This window comes from Scylla paramamosain, chromosome 38 (genome assembly GCF_035594125.1).
Source record: "Scylla paramamosain isolate STU-SP2022 chromosome 38, ASM3559412v1, whole genome shotgun sequence".
In the NCBI taxonomy this organism is placed as follows: Eukaryota; Metazoa; Arthropoda; class Malacostraca; order Decapoda; family Portunidae; genus Scylla; species Scylla paramamosain.
In genome coordinates, this window is record NC_087188.1 from 13,803,735 (window position 1) to 13,825,711 (window position 21,977).

At 42.8% G+C, this 21,977-nt stretch overlaps 1 protein-coding gene across 3 annotated transcripts; it reads right to left on the reverse strand.

Annotated features, from left to right (window-relative positions):
• Nucleotides 1-4,585: 4,585 nt before the first annotated feature.
• Nucleotides 4,586-21,763, reverse strand: LOC135091841 (uncharacterized). 3 transcript variants are annotated; one of them, XM_063989845.1, is made up of 5 exons: nucleotides 21,602-21,763; nucleotides 11,567-12,093; nucleotides 8,184-8,365; nucleotides 7,021-7,124; nucleotides 4,586-5,703 (listed from the first exon to the last, which is right to left on the reverse strand). In XM_063989845.1, exons 2-5 carry the CDS (start codon nucleotides 12,069-12,071, stop codon nucleotides 5,586-5,588), a joined length of 909 nt encoding a protein of 302 aa, XP_063845915.1. In that variant the 5' UTR covers nucleotides 12,072-12,093; nucleotides 21,602-21,763; the 3' UTR covers nucleotides 4,586-5,585. The 3 variants fall into 3 exon arrangements, with proteins under 3 accessions (XP_063845915.1, XP_063845916.1, XP_063845914.1); XM_063989846.1 differs by lacking the exon at nucleotides 21,602-21,763 and adding an exon at nucleotides 13,734-13,768; XM_063989844.1 differs by lacking the exon at nucleotides 21,602-21,763 and having other exon boundaries at nucleotides 11,567-12,629.
• Nucleotides 21,764-21,977: the final 214 nt, after the last annotated feature.

A 21,977-nucleotide genomic window follows, 5' to 3' on the forward strand; every position in this document is an offset into this window, starting at 1 on the left:
CTCTCTCACTCTCTCAAAGAAGGATTTCAAGGATAGACAAAACTCATTTCATATTCATTACAAAATATATTTGGAGGAAAAACATAAACAAAACAGCAACGTGATGCGTCTGTACATACGTAGTTTCTATACCTTTTCTTTTATCACGTTTTTTTCCTCTTCATTTATTTTTATCCTTTCCTATCGCACCATCATCGTCACGAAGCATAATATTAAGACTACCAAATAAAAAATATAAATAAATCGTAAAATAAACACAAAAGAAATCCCCTTGAAAGGAAGTACAGGAAAAATTGAATTGAGCAACAATAATAATAATGATAATAATAATTCGAGCAATACATTTATACAATACTTAGTACCTAATAGAACAACCTTATAATCTTGCAATCACACATCGACTACGAACAAGAAACAGCATTCGATCCCTTTAAAGATTCAATATAAGGATTCGAACTGCTCCTGTAATACCCGATGTTTCACTTAGGTAGTTCATCAGATACCAGCTCGGTGAAACAAAAGTACCTACTGTAACCTCGCACAGACTCCGTGAGCGTACAAGGGAAGCTACACTCGACACAGAAAGGGTCACTGTTAAAAGTTCGATAGTTCCTGGGCATGGGTACGATAGTGGTAGTGATGGTGGTCGGGTTTGTTCTATGGAGATTTTTCTTTCTCGAATCGGTTATTCATGGAAATTTTGCACTGCGTCAAAAAATAATAAATAGAAAAATACATGAATTTATTTTCCTCTTGAAATCTAGGGAGAAAAACAAAATTGGGGTAATCCATGTAAAATTTCCCTAGACATTACTTAAGAGGTCGTTAAAGGCGTGAATAATGAAGGAACACGTACATTAAGTCTCCATAGGTTAATTATTAAACTTTTAAGAGACTAGTTGAAGAAAAATAATGAATACGATAAATGTACATTGAGATGACCGTAAGAGACTGAGGAATATGATAAAAGCCTCTTCTTTCACTACCACCACCATCACTACCATCACCATCACCCGACTTAAGTATAAGGAAGAAAAGAAAGCAAAAAAAATGTAAAAGCTTAAGAAAACAAGATAACAAGAAATTGAAAACGCAATATATCAAGTGAATAGAAAAGAAAAAGCGGGAGAAAATATTAAAGTGGAAAAGATTGTAATAAGATAGAAATGTGAAGGAAATAAACATCTTGCGTGCGTACGGATGAAGGAAGGTAGGAAGGAGAGAAAGAAAGAGGAAAGTGAAGTAAGGAATGAAAGGAAGTGAATCACCAAGGAAGGCAGGCAGGAAAGATCAATAAGTAAAGGAGAAAGGAAGGGAAACAGTAAGGAAAGGGAAACTGTTAGGAGAGAGAGTGGACAGTGGGGCGGAATGTCGAGGCGTGTGAGTGATCCTAGCTTCCGTCTTTTCCACCATAAGATTCAGTAATTATCACAGCATGTATCTACACACTTAGGCAGGGTAACCTTTGCACTGCAGGCCAATCAATCAATAACAAGCACAGATAACAAGGAGATATCACTGCCCCGTCTCGCCATCTGTTCAAGGTTGGGTTTATTGTCTTCGTGCTTGTTACCGCGCCTAAGATACCTTACAAAAACTTATATAATGCTTAGACTATATGTATATACTTATTTACAGGAAAGAACTTGCTCCTACTACCACGACAAACTAAGAGGAATAATTAGCATACACCTGTTTTTATTTAGCTAAACCTCTACTTCGCTATTCTTTACCTCCTATTTCTCTCTCTCTCTTTACCGTGTAGCGTGTCAGGAGATCACTTGAGGCAGGGCTGGCGGTGTGCGTTTGTGGCCTAATAGCTTCAAGACGCACCGCACCTGTTTTGACACGATCCCCGCAATGAAGTAACAGTGAAAAGTAGTTGTAAGCGGAGCAACTAGATGGTGTGTGTGTGTGTGTGTATGTTTGTGTGTGGGGACATTACGTGCATCAGCCTTCTTTCAGTACATGTGTTGAGGTTAATGCAGCGTAGATTTCATGGTGTTCAAAATACAACCATAATAACAGTAAATTCAAATTAGCGTTGGTGTTCAAAGTTGTTCTGTTTCGATACTACTTCGTAATAACTGAACTCAAAATGGTGTTCAAAATGTTTATCTTCATAAAAAAAAAAAAAAAATAATGAAGATTACTGAAGCTTGTAACTGATGTGATTACAGTTCAAAGTGTCTAATATGTTTCATTTTCATACAAATTTCATGAAAGTAGGTTATACAAACATACAAACTTGACATGAAAATGGATGTTGTTTAAAACACTTATGTTCTTCACAAATTTCATGACGAACATTAACCAAACTTTGAAACTTTATGACCATTAGTCCGAAAACGTATACAATTAAACCAGACAATTTCAAAGACCATACATACTTTACATCGTTACAAAATTAAACAAAAAACCTCACCACACCCAAACAAAAAAACTAGACACTCACTCTAACCAAAAGAAGTAATCACAACACATTGAAACAGCTTCACCAAACAAAACTTCACCCAGTTTACGCAAACAAAGAGAAGCGCATACCTTTGAAACAGATAACGAGTAACTGGGAATCAAGACCAGTAGATAAGGCAATGATACGGCTTCCAACGCTAACCAACAACTTGTAGGTCATGGCATTACAAGAGGCTGATAAACTCTGCCTTCTAACAATCACGTAGTGTTCACAAGATAACGTCAACATCAAAACAGAGGAGAGAACACTCAACAGGTCTGACAACTGATGGGGAATGAGCGGTGGAAAAAATAAAAAATAAAAATAAATAAATAAATAAAAAAAAATAGAAAATAAAAAATAAAAGTGAAATGAGCATTTGTATTGGTGATGTAAAACCATGACATCCAATTCTCCAACACGACGATGAAATGAACGTTTAAATTCTCGACTGACGGTAAATGACTGACAATACAAATATGTGAAAAGTGAACGTTTGCATTGATGTGAGATAATGTAACATCCAATTCTCTAATGGGACACAGAAACCTTGGGCAGTGCAATGAAATGAAAGTTTAGAGCATTGATTGGCGGGAAATGATTGGCAATACAAATATACAAAAAATTAACGGATGCACTGATGTGAATATGTAACATCTAATTCTCCAACATGACATAAAAATCTCGAGCAATGTAATGAAGCTTTAACATCTTAACTGGCGGGAAATGACTGACAACAAAACGTACGACAAGTGAAATGAGGGTTCATGCTATAAATGCAACATCCAGTCCTCCAACACGATACAAAAAACCCGGGGCAGTGTAATGAAGGTTTCCAAATGAAGTTGATCGGTTTTCTGTCCCACCACAAGACGCCTCCCTGTAATAACTGAGCAAAACGTACGCAGGTCCCACCAGACCCACCTGCATCAATTGGCTTTACCTTTTGGGCACTCAGGTACGGAAAGACAGGAGTGGAATGAGGAAGAGGAAATGTCCGACTGTATACGTAACAGTGCTTTGTTTTGTTTTCTTCCCCTGCTTCGTTGACTTTGATCTCCATCTTTTTCGTGTGTACTGGAATGATAACCCAGAAAGGTGACTCCGATGTGGTGGGCGCGGCGACAACAAACGAAAGGGAACAGGATGATGACGCAATGTACAGGCGATGCGATGTCGATATGGGATGAGGCTCAATTATTTACATGTGTGATGAAACCCGCTGCCACACAGGACAGGGGCCCGAGGGAAGGGGGCATAGGAACTGGAGCCAAAGACAGCGGCAGCACGGAAGCTTAATTGGTAACTTGCTTGTGTCAGGAAGCGGGAGGTGGACGACGAGATAAAACACTGACGGGCAGAGTGCATTTGGCCACAAGCTTAACACGTGGTGGGTGGATGGGGGCTTGCTGTGTGCTGGGGTGGGTGGCAGGCAGGGATTACTACTGCTGGAGATGTTACTTATTTTTGGAATGGTGAGATACACTTGGCCATCGTCCCCTTGTATTGTTACTCCTCGCAGCTGTCTGGTAGAGGCCAAGAGATGGCCAGCTTCTGTCTAGATGCAACGTGACTCAATTGGAATGTCGAGTTATAATATTCAAATAAGCCAAATTTCACATCAAGCGCTTTTCACTGGACTTTTCTTGCTGGGATAGCCTCTGTCTTTGATGCAACTCGACACAGTTTGAACAAGGATTAATATTCAAATTGACTATGACAAATTTTACAAATGCTTTTTATTCAACTTTTTCTCACTGGAGTTTGTGCAGCATCATGACAAAAGCAGACACATCTCTCACTAGTCAGTTCTCTCTTAGGGTCTCTGCTTAGTCCCTGGTCTGGTGACAACGAGGTGTTCAGGGAGAGTTCAGGTCCCCTCCACCACCACCCACCCTCCAGCCACTAGCAGAAAGACCCATCCAAAGATCCAAAGACTACAGTAAAAAAATTATAGACTTTTCTCAGTGCAGTCACGTGCCCATGAAGGTAGCAGGTATATACTCTTTATATGATAATAAAAGACCATTTCCCAAATAACATATGGTACAAAATTATATCAATATCCTCCCATAATGCTGCCATGAATTCTTTTTTCTTTTTTTTTCTTTCTGTTACATATAAGAAGTCTTTCCAAAATAAAATGAAAAATACCATATAAAATCTCTCTCTCTCTCTCTCTCTCCCCTTCTTTTGCATTGCTGCTGTGGATTCCGCTGTTTTCTTGCACATTTTGAGTCAAAGAAACATTGGAACACAGCAGACTGTCTCTATTTGTACCAGGAAGCACCAGTTTTGTTTGAATACTTGCCTTTGCTGACCTCCCTCTCACCCCTCTCAGCCTCCCTCACTTGCAACTCTCCTGTCACCTTCAGCACCTCAGCAATACAGACCTTGTTTTGCTGGTGTGCTTCTTAAGGGGCTCTTTTAAAGTCAAGCACCAAACCTGATTACCAAGTGATGTGAGTAATGACCCCTCTCTTTATTCTTGTGAGGAGTTCGTTCACATGCACCTCTGTTGGAAGCAGCACGGACTGATAGTGAGGCGAGGTTGGAGGGGCGTGAGATAGGCAAGTCTGGCATCAGAGAACGCATCCCAGAGTGCAGTGTCCTGGTTACTCTTATCAACCATTCACTGCACTCGCTCTCCCTCTGGTCGCCTCAGTAGCGCGACACAGACCATGTGAACGTTCTCCGAGACTCGCTGTGTCTCTCCGTGCAACACTGACACACACACGTACAGACTAGATACAATTGTCTCCATCACCAGAGTAGGGCAAGCTTCCATTCTTTGCAAAAAAATATCCATGGAACTCTCCACCTTACTGAATAATCCAAAATATAATTTATGCTTGAAAATATAGACTATGTATAGCAGTTAGTTTTAAATAATCCAACAAGAAAGAATTTGAAAAACTCATTAAGATTATCAAAGTCCTCATCCAGGTGTCATTTTTACCATATTTATGTCGCACTGGGTCTCTGTTGCTCATGACATAAATAGAATAAAAACCCAGGTAATGCAAGGACTTGAAGCAATACAAGGGACATGCACGAACGGCTGCTGAGCGTAACAACTAACAGCCCACAAATCTGTTCCCCCAGACTCACGGGCTGCTCACTGCTGCACTCAGAAGTTGACTGACACTGTTCTTTTCCTGAGAGGGCCCGGGGAGCCGGCCGGGGAGTTCTGCGTGGAGGATGTCAGCGTCAGCCACAGCCCCACACACTTGCTCAGTGACCCCCACCTGCAGAGTAGAGAGACCAGGTTAGTGATGCACAGGTGTTGGCTTCTATACAGGTCTTTTACCAGTGGATGAGTATGACTGTGGGTAATGAAAGGAAGAGTAATTATGCACAGGTGTGTGTATACAGTTAAACTTTTTGTATCCATGAATGGTTTGATGTCTGGGAAACTGTGTGCAAAATTGTGATTCATAAATATTTTAATAGGTTGCTATGCTGAGTGAAGTAAAACATTCACACAGACAGACTCACAGACAGACACACTTGAAGATGAAGTAATAAAACCATTTAGTTTCTTTAGAAGTGTTACCTCAGAACAATACTCCACTAAGTTGCTATACTGACCAAAACAAACCTTCCCCCCCACCACACACACACACACACACACACACACACACACACACACACACACACACACAGTCTTCAAGATAGGGTGATAACTGTCTAGTTTCTATCTGATAGCCTAAAAGTCCAACGACCCCATCAACTGTTTACGTGGCTCAACCTTATCTCCACCCAAGCTCCTCCTAACCCGGAGTGCTGCATGCCGCCCCTCACACCCCAGCCCCATGCTTCCCTTCACTGATGAGTTAGTGGCTCCAGTGAAACTTATCCCATTATACCCTGCTGAGATCTCCTTAACTTTATGGATGCAGGAACTTGGCTAGCATTTTCAGTTTCACACTCCTCTTCATCTACATCTATTCTTATTTTGTGGGAGAGACAATTAGCAGATCTTCCTTTCCTTTCTTTTCCTCAAGATAAAAAAGAACAAAAATAAGAAAAAAACTATACACTATTTGTCAATCCATATGTCCACTACCCTCCACCATAAAGGGAAGGTCAACTAAGGAGAGATACCAACAGGCACTCAAGTGGGAGATAAGAATGTAGGGCATGTACAAGATGTATCAGGATAATCATATGGAACAGGGCCGGGAAATGGTGGTGGAGGGTGGTGGTGGTGAAATTCTCAGGGAAAGGAGAACGGGGAAAGGAGAAGAGAGGGAGAGTGAGGTGAGGGAAGGAAGAGAGGAAGGGAAGGAGGCACACTTGATCAATATTGAACAGAGATGATTACGACAGGTATAGTGGGGGGGGAGGGAAGAGAGAGAGAGAGAGAGAGAGAGAGAGAGAGAGAGAGAGAGAGAGAGAGAGAGAGAGAGAGAGAGAGAGAGAGAGAGAGAGAGAGAGAGAGAGAGAGAGAGATACACACTGATAGATGATGAAAAAGAGAAGAATATGAAACAGACAGAGAGTAAGGAAAGAGAAAACCAGATAGATAGAGGGAGAGGGAGAGAGAGAGCAGTGACACTCACCTGGCTGCATCACTGAGCTGGCGTGCCCTTTGTCCATCACCGTATCTGCAGGACACAACCATTTGCTCAGAGTTCTGCCACACCCTGTACGGCTGCACGATCAGCTGGGAGAAGAGAAAGGGACATTAGACCTACTAGTAAGAAGAAAGGAAATTTGTAATATAATGATAATTCTATTTTGAGTGGAGAGTCACTAGTTTGGAATGTGTGTTAAAAAGGTAATATTTGATACTCAGTGGTTATAATAAGTGTATAGTTTTAATAATTATAACCAGGAGCATTGGTATATTTAATAGTGACTGTCATTATTAGTAGATGTTTTGCATGTTTTCTCTCCCTCTCTCTCTCAGATTTACATAACAGCCATTAAACATTTTATTCCATTTAGTGCGACATGAAGCAAAAATGGAAAGAAATATACTGAAAAACCCCATCAATCAGTCACTTTCATGAGATTAGCAAAGCGAGACTGACAGTGAAAAGATTAAATCCACGTGCAAAATTAGTTTCATTGTGATGGATTCTTTTCATTATGAGACAGCCACCAGTCAGTCACCCCTCCACCCTTCCACACACCCTCACCACCCTGCCACTCCACGCCTGCCTCAGTATGCCACCTGCCAATATCACGGCTACAGTAAATAATATATTGCTGCCTCACTTTTATCAATGTGAATCCATAGTTTTAATTTTTTGGGGTAAATTGGCCAAGTTAAAAATATAAGTTAATGAATATATATATAAGAATGTTAGTACTGAGAAAACTGAACTGAATGCGTATAATCAATACTAATTAGCTGATACATTGATAGCCAACTAAATAAACAAACAAAATTCAACGTAAAAACGACTATTAAATTCGCCAAAATAACACTACATACAAACCCAAATACTAACCCAACCAAACTGACAAACTAAATAAAAAAAAAAAAAAAACGCAAAATAAAACTTTAATCAATCACAAAAAACAAGATAACACCCAAACCCAAATACTAACCCAACCAAACCCACTTCTCAAACAAACTTCTAAACAAAAAACAAAAACAACTAACCACAAAAACAACACAACAGACAAGCTATCCCAAACACTTCCCAGAACGCTCAATGAACTGCAGCCATCACCACCACCACCACCAACACCACGCTATATTGATACCACATACCTTAAGGGCTGCTGAAGTGACCTCGCCGGCGGGCAGGGGTGGCTTGTGTACATCCCTAGAGTTATTTATCCTTGCTGTCACTCCCTCGTGCCAGTAATCCTTCAGGGGCTGGCGCACTGCTCGCTGCCTCCCGTCCTTATCTCGCATCAAGTGGGCAAGTTCGAGAGTAGCAAGGCTGGGTTCTGAGGGAGAGAGAGAGAGAGGGAGAGGAGTTAGAGATGGAAAAAGGTTGGTGTTTGAAGAGAGGGAAGATTTAGATACGAAGATAAGAGGAGGAAAGAGAGGGATGAGGTGTCTTGGAGATACATGGAGGGAGGGAGGGAGGGGTTAGATAAGTGGAGTGTTGGGTGTTTGAGAAGGAAGAACAGTATAGGTGTTAGAAAAAGAGAGGCAAAAAGTGTTAGATACGAAGTTAAGGGAAAGAAGGAGAGGGATGAGGTGTGAGAAGGTGTGATAAGTTAAAGATGAGAGGAATATGTAACATTTGAGCAGGAGAATGAAGATGCGTATCAATTAAAGGTTATAAAGGAAAGGTGTTGGATTACTGATTGAATATAAGTGTTAGGATGGGTGAGACTTGTACATTGGTATAATTTTGATCGAATGATGTTCGTACATGCAAGACTGGTGGGTAATGCTGGAGAAGTTAAAACAAATGAACGCTGATTTTAAAGTAATTACGTATGGTTAGTTTAGTAAGGAATGGGAAGTGGTGATGGCAAAAATTCAGGTGTGAAATAAGAGCTGACTGAATTACATTACACTATTAGAAGGCATTAAGGTGCAATTGAGATGAAAATATGTGATAATGTGGTTTCCTAAGCCAGAAAAAAGTGTGTGTGTGTGTGTGTGTGTGTGTGTGTGTGTGTGTGTGTGTGTGTGTGTGTGTTACCCGATATATTACCGGTTTCTACACATCCGAGTCTGTATCCATGCACTATGAACACTTGAAATTCTCTCTCTCTCTCTCTCTCTCTCTCTCTCTCTCTCTCTCTCTCTCTCTCTCTCTCTCTCTCTCTCTCTCTCTCTCTCGCCTGTCATGTTCCCTGTCACCCCCCCCCGTCCTCCTTCTTCTTCCTCCTACTCCTCCTCTTCCTATGCATGGCCTTGATAACGGTTGCCATGTGTGTGAGGCTGGTGACGTGTAGTGCCTTGTGCCCAAATGTTTGCCAGGGACAGATAAGAAAGATGAGGTGAACTGTGATAGAAGACATTGGCGTGTGTATGTGTGTGTGAGTGTGTGGCAAGGATATGGCAACACTTCCAGGCGCCAGGGGAAGTCTGTCGCTCCCTCTCCGGTCTGCAAGGCTGCCACACGTGCAAGAAGAGGGCAAGGGGGGTATATATTGCACGTGTGTGTCTGGGAGAGGGGGAGGGATGGGGCGCCAGTACCGCGTGTGGTGGATACCGGGAACTTGACTTGACAAGGCCACTTCTGACGGGAAATGCAGCGAACTGTTCTGACTTAATGTGTCTGTACCTCTTGACACCTGACTGCTTCTATTACTACTACTACTACTACTACTACTACTACTACTACTACTACTGTCATTGTTTTACTGTTCCTACTGGTGCTGCTACTACTACCACCATTACTAACATACGTATACTAGTCACCTACTGCTACTATTATTGATTTATCAGTCTACTACTACTACCATCACCACCATTGATTTACTTACTACTACTACTACTACTACTACTACTACTACAGCTACTCCTGTCATCATGCCCCAGTCTAACACCAGTGTCATTGAGGAAGGACAAGGTTTGTTTACATCGATTAAGGAGTGTGTTGGCAACCTTTATTTCCCAACCTAGCCATTTATGCCTCACTCTCTTCCCTCTCTCCTGAGCATTCCTCCTCTCTCTGGCGACAAACCAAATGAACAAACCCACCTAGACTTTAATATCTAAGAAACTAAAGAAATTATCACGCAAAACACTGTGATTTATTAATATTCTCTCCTATCTTGAGTGTCTGACTGTCTGTGTGTCATATAACTCAACGATCATTATGCAGTGTGTGGGTTGTTGGCTGAAGCATTGTGACAACGCACGAAGAATTGTAGGCTTAACTAACTGGGGGAGAGTAAGAGGGAAGAGGAAGGGAGGGTGACTGGGGCGGAAGGAAGAGGGTTAGGAGGAGGAGGAACAGAAAGAGGTTATGGGGTCCTTTACTCAATATTTTCCTAGTTATTATTTATCTATTTTTTTTTTTTTTTGCCTTTAAATGGTGCAATTGTGCTGTTTGGCTTATAGTAAGACGAGGTTCACTTGCTAGTAATTTTAAAAGTCTTGAGGCGTCTATAATTATGAACGTCGGAAAAATTGTCCTTTGTTGGTGTAAGCTGCAATGTGTGTGTGTGTGTGTGTGTGTGTGTGTGTGTGTGTGTGTGTGTGTGTGTGTGTGTGTGTGTGTGTGTGTGTGTTCTCGTCTCCATGCATGCCACACATACCTAACCGTATACAAAACGCTGTGTCTATGTGTACGTGTATACGTGTGAGTGCATCAATCGATTGAGTTTTTTCCAGAACATTCACAAGAACGTGACTGTGTGAAAGGACTATTCAGTGAAGCTACGTTCTTTACTCATTGATCTTTGAATATAAAACCTATTGAATTCCAGAATGTAAGCTTTTTTCTTTTTTTTTTTTTGCCTTCCACAAGTCAAAAGCATCACCAAATTGTCACATTTCATTAAAATCTCTCACTACGTTATGATTTTTTTTATTTTGAATCAGTCGCAGGAAATCTTAGCGGTGTTTCAGAAAGCCATCAACATTCAATATCTTATTCTTGGTTAGCTTGTAATGGCGCAGATCTCACGTCGTTTCGAAATCTTACTAGTGAAAATCGTGAAAAATAAACTTCAGATATATTTCATAACTTCTGGATCTTACACTTGCACAGATGGGAGCGTGGGAGACACACACTTGTGCTGAAAGACTGATGGATTAAGTAAATAATAAGAGAAAATTATGAAAACTCTCTCTCTCTCTCTCTCTCTCTCTCTTTTGACGTCACGAGATCACAGTGAATCATGACATGCTTGAGTGACAGTCGCGGTCCTCTTGTTTGTTTGGCGTGTTTGTTCTGGCGGTGGTTGTGGTGTGGTGGTGGTCGTCGTGGTCGTGAAGAGGGAGGGGTGATGGTGGTGGTAATGGTGATGGTAGTATGTCGTTTGTATGTTGTGTTACGTTTGTTTATCAGAAAGCTTTTACCACATTGTTAGCGCGCGCGCGCGTGTGTGTTGACACCTGCCAGTGATCATGGAGAAAAATCGCTTATATACTAAGACTCTCTCTCTCTCTCTCTCTCTCTCTCTCTCTCTCTCTCTCTCTCTCTCTCTCTCTCTGTCAGTCAGTCACGGCCCACTTACTTTTGTTCTTGGGGAGGATGGCGATGCCCCAGTGATGGTGCAGCTTGATGTTGAACTCGAAGATGTCCCCGGAGCGCACCTGGGACAGCAGCTTCTCGCAGTTCTGGCGGGTGAACCAGGGCGTCAGCAGCATGAAGTTGGAGGGCATCTTCTTGGCTTCCTTCTTCTCCTTCTCCTTGGCTTTCTTGGCGGCCTTCTTGTCCAGGACGGGGGAGTTAGGCTGCAGGGCGGCTGAGGCCATGTCGCTCTCCTTCTTCTTGAGCAAGGAGAGGTCGGAGTGCACAGAAAGGTTACCAGTGGACTGCGTAAGGCGGGCAGCAGACACGACGGCGGCCGAGGCGGTGTGTCGCCGTGGGGAGCCTAGCAGGTGGCCGCCCTTGTTCTGCGAGGGAAGGCGACACAGGCGATCAGTGCACTCTTTGGGGTCGTGATCATCGTCCTTCCTGCGGTTAGCGCGTTGAGGTGGGAGTGGGTCCAGAGGTGGCGTATCTCCAGCTTGTCGCATGGGGTCAACCTGGCCACCACAGCTGGAGCGGGAAAAGTTGTGGATAAGCTGAGAGCGCCGAGATACGAGCTGTCTCTCCAGAGACTGCGCGTACAGAGTGCTAACTTGCATCATGGCTACGGTTTTTCTGGCGGACGTCCAAACGTATATAGGAAACGCTGCACGCACACACGGCCTCTCTGCCTTAGTAGTGCTCGCCTATACAAGGCTTGACGAAGGCAGAGATCAGCAGTGGAGATCACGTCTGACAGTTCCCGCGCGACGCTACGAGGGTCGCCGCCCCGCGAGCTGTGTTACTGTGCTCCTCGATGTAACGTTACGGTTCTGCTGAGTATTGTGAGGGGCCGTTTGCACCTTCCTCTGTTCTCTTGTAGTTCTGATGGACGTGCAGGTTATAAACTGAGGAGAAAGTGTCTGTGAAGGGCGCGGCGCGCTGCGGACAGGTTGTGGTGGGCTGGAGTAAAACACTTAGTAATAGTTACGTTAATCCGACAGAAGCGGCTAACGTAACCTCGCGGGAAAAGCTCGTAATTGACTGAGAAGCGAAATCTTCTCGCGGCGAGTATATATAGCGGACCGGCATGTGACTCGTGACTCGGCGCTGGCGGACGCATGAGATAACGCCTGGCAGCGGGGCGCCAGCCGGCCTGGCATTCTTGGCAACCTAACGGTGGGGGTGAAGGGGAAGTGTACGCCCGCGCCGGTAATGTCACACACGTCTGATGATGTTTTGTAATCTGGCAATTAGGTCACTCTCTTAGCTACAGTCCATTGAGGCAGAGCAGCGTATGACAGCGTGGGTGCAAGGCCTGACGTCACCACTACTCTAAAATCGATACAAGCGTTATAAAATCAAGCAAACACGTACAGTGGGGTACGCTGAACATTGCCTCAACATGTGGCGCTTCTTGTTAACTTCTACCTGAACTCACACTCATAAACAAGGACCAGAGTACCTCAGATACGCTTTACCGCCACTCTGCGAAAGATTGAGACGTAAAATGCTAACCGAGGGAGACTGACTCGTGACACGCTTCCTCTCTGGGTGTTTGTTATCACGCGGCCACGCCTTAGTATAATGGCTTCATTCATTATTATTCACTGTATCTCATTTCCGCCATCCCACTCTCCACCCTCGCCTTGACCCACCCTCCTCCTCCTCCTCTACCGCCACTACAAAAGGATAACAAAAGCACCAGGAGGGAAGGAGCGGGAGGGGAAGAGATGAGAAACACAATATTATGAAGTCACATTTGAAAAGAAAAGAAGAAAAACTTCCTTCCTGGCAAGAGAAGTATTTATTTTTAGACGTTTTGAAGTCCTTGGCAGGCCTTTCTAAATATATATGAAACTTATGAGGAGGTATTTCTGGCGACGGGGAAATATGAGATAGATTGAGAGTTAGGATAGGATTTAATGAGTGCGTTATATAAGGGAAGGTAAGGGAACCGAAGCGGGAGTGGAAACAGAGAGCGAGGAAGGGGAAAAAAAAAAAAGAAAGAAAACAGGGGCGGAAAGTGAAGCGTGGAGGAATAGGGTGGAAACGTAAATAAGGAAGTGGAGAGAGAGAGAGAGAGAGAGAGAGAGAGAGAGAGAGAGAGAGAGAGAGAGAGAGAGAGAGAGAGAGAGAGAGAGAGAGAGATGGGTCACCTTCAAACCAACCATCAAATCGTGTAGTCATCTTCTTGCCTGTAGTGAATCCATCTCGTGTTTCCTCCTCTTTAATCACTGGGAAAGGGAGAAAAAGCGCAAGCCAAAAAACATGCAAGGGAAAAGTACGACCTGTAAACACGACACCAAGGGAAAAACAGGGGAGCATTTAGAAGAGTGACGAAGTGAATAGAGAAAGGAAGGAACACTAGGGGGAATGTTGAGGCGTCTGCTGTCTGAGGTTTGTTGCGTGTATACTTGTGTCATCGTAGTGGTGGTGGTGGTTTGTGAAGACTTACCGTGCTGTACCTTACTTACTGTATTTCTTTCTTTCTTTCTCTTGTTGTTTATTTATTTTACTTTATTCGTTTTTTTATTTTGTTTTTACTGGTCATTAAAGGTGTTACCCCCGTAAAATAAAGTTAAAGGGATTATTTCTTATAATTTATTTATTCATTCATTTATTTATGGAGTTACCGTTTCTAAAATATACATGTAAATTATTATTATTCTGTTCAGGAAAATTTGTCGCATAGTTTGTTTCTTTATAGCGAACTTTATTTATTTATTCATTTTCCTAAGTGCATTCACTTAGTTCATCTGCATTATATTATTCATGAAAATTTATTTTATACTTTGATTCTCCTTTTATTTAACATATTCAAATCTTTAGTCCTCTCCATGAAATAACTTTTCTTCTTTAACAACTTCAAACTACTTCAAACTACTTTCTCTATCGAATCAAGCTTCCCTCAACTACCTTTAACTACTCTATTCAGAAAGTACGTATTGGATAACTTTTAAGGGAACTCCATTACTTCTCTCCTGCAACTGCCTGCCTGCCTGCTTCCCTCCTGCCTACCTTCCTTCCTTCCTTCTCTCCCTCCCTGCCTCCCTGCCCGCCTGCCTACCTCCCTTCCTTCCTTCCTTCCTTCCTCCCTCTCTCCCTGCTTGCCTACTTCCCTTCCCGCCTTCCTTTCTTCCTTCCATCTCCGTATCTCCCTCCCTCATTGCCTTTCTTTCTCCCTTCCTCTCTCCCTCCCTGCCTTCTTTCCTTCCTTCTTTACTCCCTTCCTTCCTCTCTCCCTCCTTGCCTTTTTGCTTCCACCCTCCTTCCTTTCTCCTTCCTTGCCCTCCTTCCTTCCTTCCTTCCTTCCTTCCTTCCTTCCTTCCTTCTTTCCTCCCTTCCTTCCTTCCCTCCCTCCTCCCTCCCAGCCTTCCTTCCATCTTCCTCTCTTCCCTCCCCGCCTCCCTGCCTCCCTCCCTTCCCAAGCTTAGTTACATTACATCAAGTCTATATCCGTATTGCTGTCTCAGAATCCACCCTCTGCAGTCATCACCCTTGAATGTTAATGACGAGAGAGAGAGAGAGAGAGAGAGAGAGAGAGAGAGTGAGAGAGAGAGAGAGAGAGAGAGAGAGAGAGAGAGAGAGACTTCCCAGCATTGTAAAAATCGTACGAGAGGAGATACAGGAGAGAAAAGTGGGAAAACAGGATAATTTTGTCTTTCAAGCTACAAAAATACTGTCTAAAAAGTAAAAAGATTAAAGACGAAGATTTGTGTAGCAGTGAAAAGGTTAAAAGGAATCGTTATGTTTTCTCTCACTGATAAAGTAGAATTCTTTTATAAACACCTATAGAATCATGAAAACACTCCTGCAAACTTCACATTCCCTGGCAGCTGTTAAACGGGAGCCAACGTAAGAGGAGGAAATGTTTGGGAATAGGGATTTGAAAATGGCACTGAGAGAGAGAATGTGTGACTGGTTGAGTGCTTGCGTGGCGAAAGGAAATGGAGTTATCGCCTCTCTCTCTCTCTCTCTCTCTCTCTCTCTCTCTCTCTCTCTCTCTCTCTCTCTCTCTTTCCACGTTTTATCTTCTCTGGTCCATATTCCTCCCTCACTTACCACGCCTCTCTCTCTCCCCCACCACCTCCTCCTCCTCCTCCTCCTGACCGTTCCTTTTATCATTCCTCCCCCTCTCTATCTCCTCTCCCTCCTCTCCTCATAGTAATCACCTATTCTCTCTCTCTCTCTCTCTCTCTCTCTCTCTCTCTCTGGAGGTCGAGTTCTCTCTGAGTCGGTGTTTGCTTCTCAACTTAAAGGCTTCGAGCAGGACGGCTTCGGAGCTTCACTTGACAAATACGAGTCAAGGAGGGAATGCCGCCCCCTGAGAGAGAGAGAGAGAGAGAGAGAGAGAGAGAGAGAGAGAGAGAGAGTTTTATGTATTGTATATATTGTAGTTTTATTAATGTATTTCGATAACGTATTTTTAAGTATTACGTATTTTTCGTAATTTTTTTAACCTGTGTGTGTGTGTGTGTGTGTGTGTGTGTGTGTTGTACTCATACATACACCATACGTGGGCAGAAGCTTACTCACTGACTATATATTTGTATGTGTGGCTGTTCCGTGCATGGAGTGGCGGGGATGATGGGTGGAGAGGCAGGGCGGGGTGGGGGGGGGGGGAGGCAAGTCAGGTGCGGCATGATAAAGGGGTAGGCAGCTTGGTGAGTCTACGCCTGGCTTACTAAACAGGTGGTGCAGGGGAATTCTAAACGAGGTTCAGCCTACTGCGTATATCGAAACTCTCTTGAAATGTTGAAATACTGTGATGATTCTGAAGTGTAATTAATTCTTCTAAACCTAACCTAACGTAACCTAATTAACCCCAACCTAATGTAACCTAGTATTATGGTTCTATGCTGGTTTTCATATATCATCTATTTTCTTGACCTAATCTAACGTAATCTAATTTAACTTAATCCTACTCAATCTTATCTAGCTTAATATTATGGCTCTACGATGGTTCTTACCTGTAATTAATGCTCGTAACGTAACTTGACCCAATCTTGACGTAATCCAACCCAACCTGATCTAACGTGACCCAATACAACCTAACCTGACCAAACCTAATTTAATCTAATGTAACTTGACCTAACCCAGCTTAACCTACCCTAAAGCATCCTAAGCTAACTTGATCTAACCTAATCTAATCTAACTTGGGGTGTAACACAGTCAAACCTTAACCAACACGACCTAGCCTACCCTGCCCTAACACACGCTAATCGAACATAAACCTAGCTTAACAAAAATAACAAAAGAAGGTAAAAAAAGAACACAATACAACACAGCAGAAATAAAACACCCATACACACACACACACACACACACACACACACAGAGACACCACAGTCACAATAACAGCAGTGATCAGCAAACCTCATGCTTGTCATCCTCTCCAGTCAGTCAGGCCAGTCACTTTATCTCGCCTGAGTGACACTGCAGGTTGATGCGAGGGAAAAGAACTGGGTGAAGAATGTGCTGAGAGAGAGAGAGAGAGAGAGAGAGAGAGGAGAGAGAGAGAGAGAGAGAGGAGAGAGAGAGAGAGAGAGAGAGAGAGAGAGAGAGAGAGAGAGAATGTGTGTGTGTATAAGCATAACACCAAAGAAGTGTGAACGAAGCAAAACAAAACAAACAAAAGAATAAAGAAAATAGAAACAGAAGGAAGAGGGAAGTAAGAACACACACACACACACACACACACACACACACACACACACACACACACACACACACACACACAGAGAGAGGAGAGAGAGAGAGAGAGAGAGAGAGAGAGAGAGAGAGAGAGAGAGAGAGAGAGAGAGAGAGAGAGAGAGAGAAAGAGAGAGAGAGAGAGAGAGAGATGAGAGGAGAGAGAGAGAGAAATAACCGTAACAACAACGAAATAAGAAACACAAACAAAACAAAACAAAAATAACAAAGAAAGACGAGAGACAGAAGGAAGATTAAGGTTAAAAGAAAGTCAGTCAGTCAATCACTCACTCTTCCAGCAACCACAGTAATCTCCTTCCTTCATCTCTCTCAACGAAGTATCGATTGCAAAAGTCATATTTGCAGCTCCTTCCTATCTATCCCCTTGGCCTGAGTCCTGGTGAGGTGAAGGAGGAAGAGAAGGCATGAGAGAAGCGCGCGTGGTAGTAGTAGTAGTAGTAGTAGTAGTAGTAGTAGTAGTAGTAGTAGTAGTAGTAGTGGGGATGGTGATTGTGGTTGTGTTGTGACGGACTGTTTTACGAGAGAGAGAGAGAGAGGAGAGAGAGAGAGAGAGAGAGAGAGAGAGAGAGAGAGAGGAGAGAGAGAGAGAGAGAGAGGGTGGTTTTATAGTTTCATCACGTTCCTGAGTCATTATTCTATTTTTTTCTGGTTTATTATGATGTAAAAAAAATGCACGCACACACACACACACACACACACACACACACACACACACACACACACACACCATTCAGTCGCCATTGTACTTTAAACGTCCTTGCATCCATCCATCCATCCATCTATCTATCTATATCTATTTATCTATCTTCGTCATTCAGTCACTGCTTCTTTCTACCATCCATCAACAGTATGTCACTTCTTTTCCTTCCATTTTTATAAGAATTTACGTATTTTTCATCTTCCATTCCATTTGATAACTTTTTTGCTTGGCAGTTTCCTCTTTCCACCCCAATAAACCAGTACCATTTACCTATATTATTATTATTATTATTATTATTATTATTATTATTATTATTATTATTATTATCTTTATTATTATTCTCACGCGTTGGGTACATACAATCGATTCTATTATCAGCACATCCAATTATGTAGATAACTCGCCACAATGGCCAATCATCATATTCCCACGCCAGAGAGAGAGAGAGACAGAGAGAGAGAGAGAGAGAGAGAGAGAGAGAGAGAGAGAGAGAGAATAAAAGTAAACACAGGAACTCAGTAACGTTAGCAAGGCGGCGCGTGTCAAGCAACCTTCATAAAAACCTACCGGCTTTCTCTGCCTACGTGATCCCTGGTCAGCTTAGCGATAAAGTGAGGCAGACTCGAGGCTTAGAAGATAAGAACACGTAGGCACTCTGATAACACTGGCAAACGTTCTTTCGAGGTGTTGCAATAGGAAATAGCACGTTAAGAAATTAATTAGCCTATGAATAACACGTAGGAACTTTGACAGCTTTGATACTAACATGTAGGAGTTCTAATAGCACTGTAAAACGTTCTCTCCAGGCTTTGCGATGTGAAATAATACATAAGAACTTAAATAGGGCTGGAAATAATACGTAGGGACTTAGATAGCATTGGAAATAACGTATAGAAGTTCTAATAGCATTGGAATAAACGCACAAGTACTGATACCCTTATTACTAACCCTCAACAACTTGCCTACACCTCCGTTATACTACCCTTGTTATAATACGTAGCCATCCTTGACCTATGGACGCTCTGAGGACAAAAAGATGTACAGGTGCTTGATAATGCGTAGTCATCTATCAGTGACGTTCCCTTCGCTATGGTGAACTAGTGAGCTCTGGAACTCCCTGCCTGCTCTTGGGTTTCTCCCTGCCTATGACTTCAGCTTTCTCAACAGGGAAGTTTCAAGACACTTCTCGACTTTTGGATAATCTGGGGTTTTTATCTTCAGTTAGCCCCTTTTTTTTTTCTTCTTTTTTTTTTCTCTAACTCTTTGTATCCCTAGGCCAGACCCTCCCTTACTTAAAAAAATAAATAAATAATGTATACTTACTGGCGAATACCCAAGTGATTTATTAACTGTACTAAGAGAGAATGACTGTAAAACGTGTCTATAACCTGATAGCAGAGGGAAGACAATGATACATACATGGCGACGCAAGGAGGATATGAAATGATTATGTTAAATCTTGATCAAAACTGTGCTAGAAGTGAGGAGAGAGAAAATGACAGAGTGAAACGTGTCTGTAACCTGACAACAGAGGAAACACTTTGATAAATACACGTAGTAAGAGAATGTGACTTGATTATCTACCAAGAAACAATACCTGCCTTCTGCCTGCTTGCTTATAATCTAAAACTGTGGTAGGATTGAGTTAGAGATGCCAGCATATCTAAAAACCTGATAGCTGAGGAAACACTATGATAAATGCACGTTGAAAGAGGATGTGCCTTGATTATGTATAGAAATAAAAAAAATACTGCCTTCTGCCTGCTTGCTTATGAGGCTCCTGATAAGATTGCTCGTTAAGGCTGTTTAGGGCTATTGATTGTATTGATATCTCGCCTTAACGATCCTCCACTGGCTATTCTCGTGAGGATATGGAGGGAGTTTGGCTTCATTGCAAAAGTGGTTATATTAAATTTCAGTGTAATTATGGCTGGTGACCTGATTATTTGTTCTATTTATTTTCATTTATTTATGTGTGTGTGTGGGGGGGGTTAATCATGACTATTTCTGTTAAAATGGTATAATTCTTCAGATTATTATGCTCATTTTGCTTTTTTCACGACTATAATGATCAGAAAATTCCTTGCTTATTTCGTTAAATGTTACTAATTACTGATGTTATTACTCGAGTTAGCTGTACGTTTATTTCTCGTTAAAGTACACGATATTCTCTCTCTCTCTCTCTCTCTCTCTCTCTCTCTCCTCTCTCTCTCTCTCTCTCTCTCTCTCTCTCTCTCTCTCTCTCAGCTTCATAGGTCCGTGCTGTCTCACTCAAAATTCATTACTTCCCTTAGCCTTCACCTTCAAGCAATGCGAGACACACACACACACACACACACACACACAGCTGGAGGCATTTCGCAACTCAAGGGATCCCTATTATGTGGAGTGAAGCTTGTGTCGAGCTGAACAATGCAAGAACACTGACGACACAAGAGCAGCCATCCTTAGACCCCAGGGAAGGGATAACACCAGTGCGATCCGACAGCCAGGAGGGAGATAATGTGATGTTATTGATTGTCACTATTCACGCAGACACACTTTGCTTGGAGAGGAGACTCGAGATGGGATTATAATTTGCGTTGTATTTGTAACATGGATGTCAAATGGACTATATGAGATACAGAATATATCATCTCTTACTGTTGTATTTATTTGTAGTACTGATCGACAGAAACTCGTATTATTGTATCTTATAAGTTTCTTTGGGCTGGAGATGTGATTTTTGCGTTGTATTTGTAACGGAGGGGTGTCACAGATTATACGAGGCACAGAAGCATCTAATATCTCGTACTGCTGTAGTTATTTCTGGTATTGATCAGTAGAAACTCGTATTATACCATTTTATGAGTTTGCTTGGAGATGTCATCATAATTTGCGTATGTGAATTCTTCCAGGCGATGACAGCCTATGTGCAGCACAGAAGCATCTCATATCTCGTGATACCGTAGTTATTATTAGCAATGAACAACAGAAACTTGTATTATCTTTCTTTCATTAGTTTGCTTGGGATGAAATGTAATCATAACTTGTGTTGTACCAGTAAGAAACACACGGGTAGGTTACACAACTTACGTGCAGTATAAAAGCATCTTATGTATCGTATTAGCGTGGTTATTACTATTCTTCAACAGAAACTCGTATTCTTTGTTATTACTGACATGCCGAGACTAAATTCAGCGATGCGAAGAAATAATCAAAGGCTCATATTTATGGATCCGAGTTCACAGCACCCGCCCCGGACTCCCCCACGGGCTGAGCATGATGTTTTTGTTGTGTGCGAGTAAACATCGACGTTCAGACACGTGGTCATGTGTAGCATCGCGTGACGTGGCGAGTAGTGAGTGAGGAGCAGCTGCTACTGATGGAGGAGGGAATGGATGTACGTATTAACACTCCTCATTTTGTGTACGTGACAGACTTGCTCCTGGCCTTGAGTGGTCTCGTGCCTTCCAGCTCCGCCAGGCATCTACCAAGAGTTTCCCTCCCTTACGACACTTTCACCTAGTTCCTCACACCCATTCTACACCGTGTTTCCCCGCGCCCAGTCTCCTGGCGTGAAGACGGAAAAAACACATCAAAGAACATGTGTGTGTGAAGCAGACGGTGAGAGGGCATACGCACCAAGGTACAGGAGACAATTGGTGACTGACAGTGCTTCAGCGTGGTGTACTGCGTGGTGACACTAACACAGCACCGTCACACGAGGCGCGAATGTGACCTTCCGTGGCGATATTAAGCTACTTTCTGGGGGGTAGTGATAGACCAAGCGAGTCTGGGACCCCACGACAAGACCAACCCCACCAGCGAGGGAGAGCAAGCAGTCCGCCAGCCAACCGCCCTCCCCTGCCTGCCTGCCCTTCCCCGCCCACCCTTCCTCCTCGCCACCTGCCAAGTAACAAGTGACATGCTGCCGCTGCTCTTCGCGTACGCCCTACTCACATACCCTACAGGGGCACCGGGGCTGAAAAACAGGTTGCTGTGGATTCACGTGGAATGG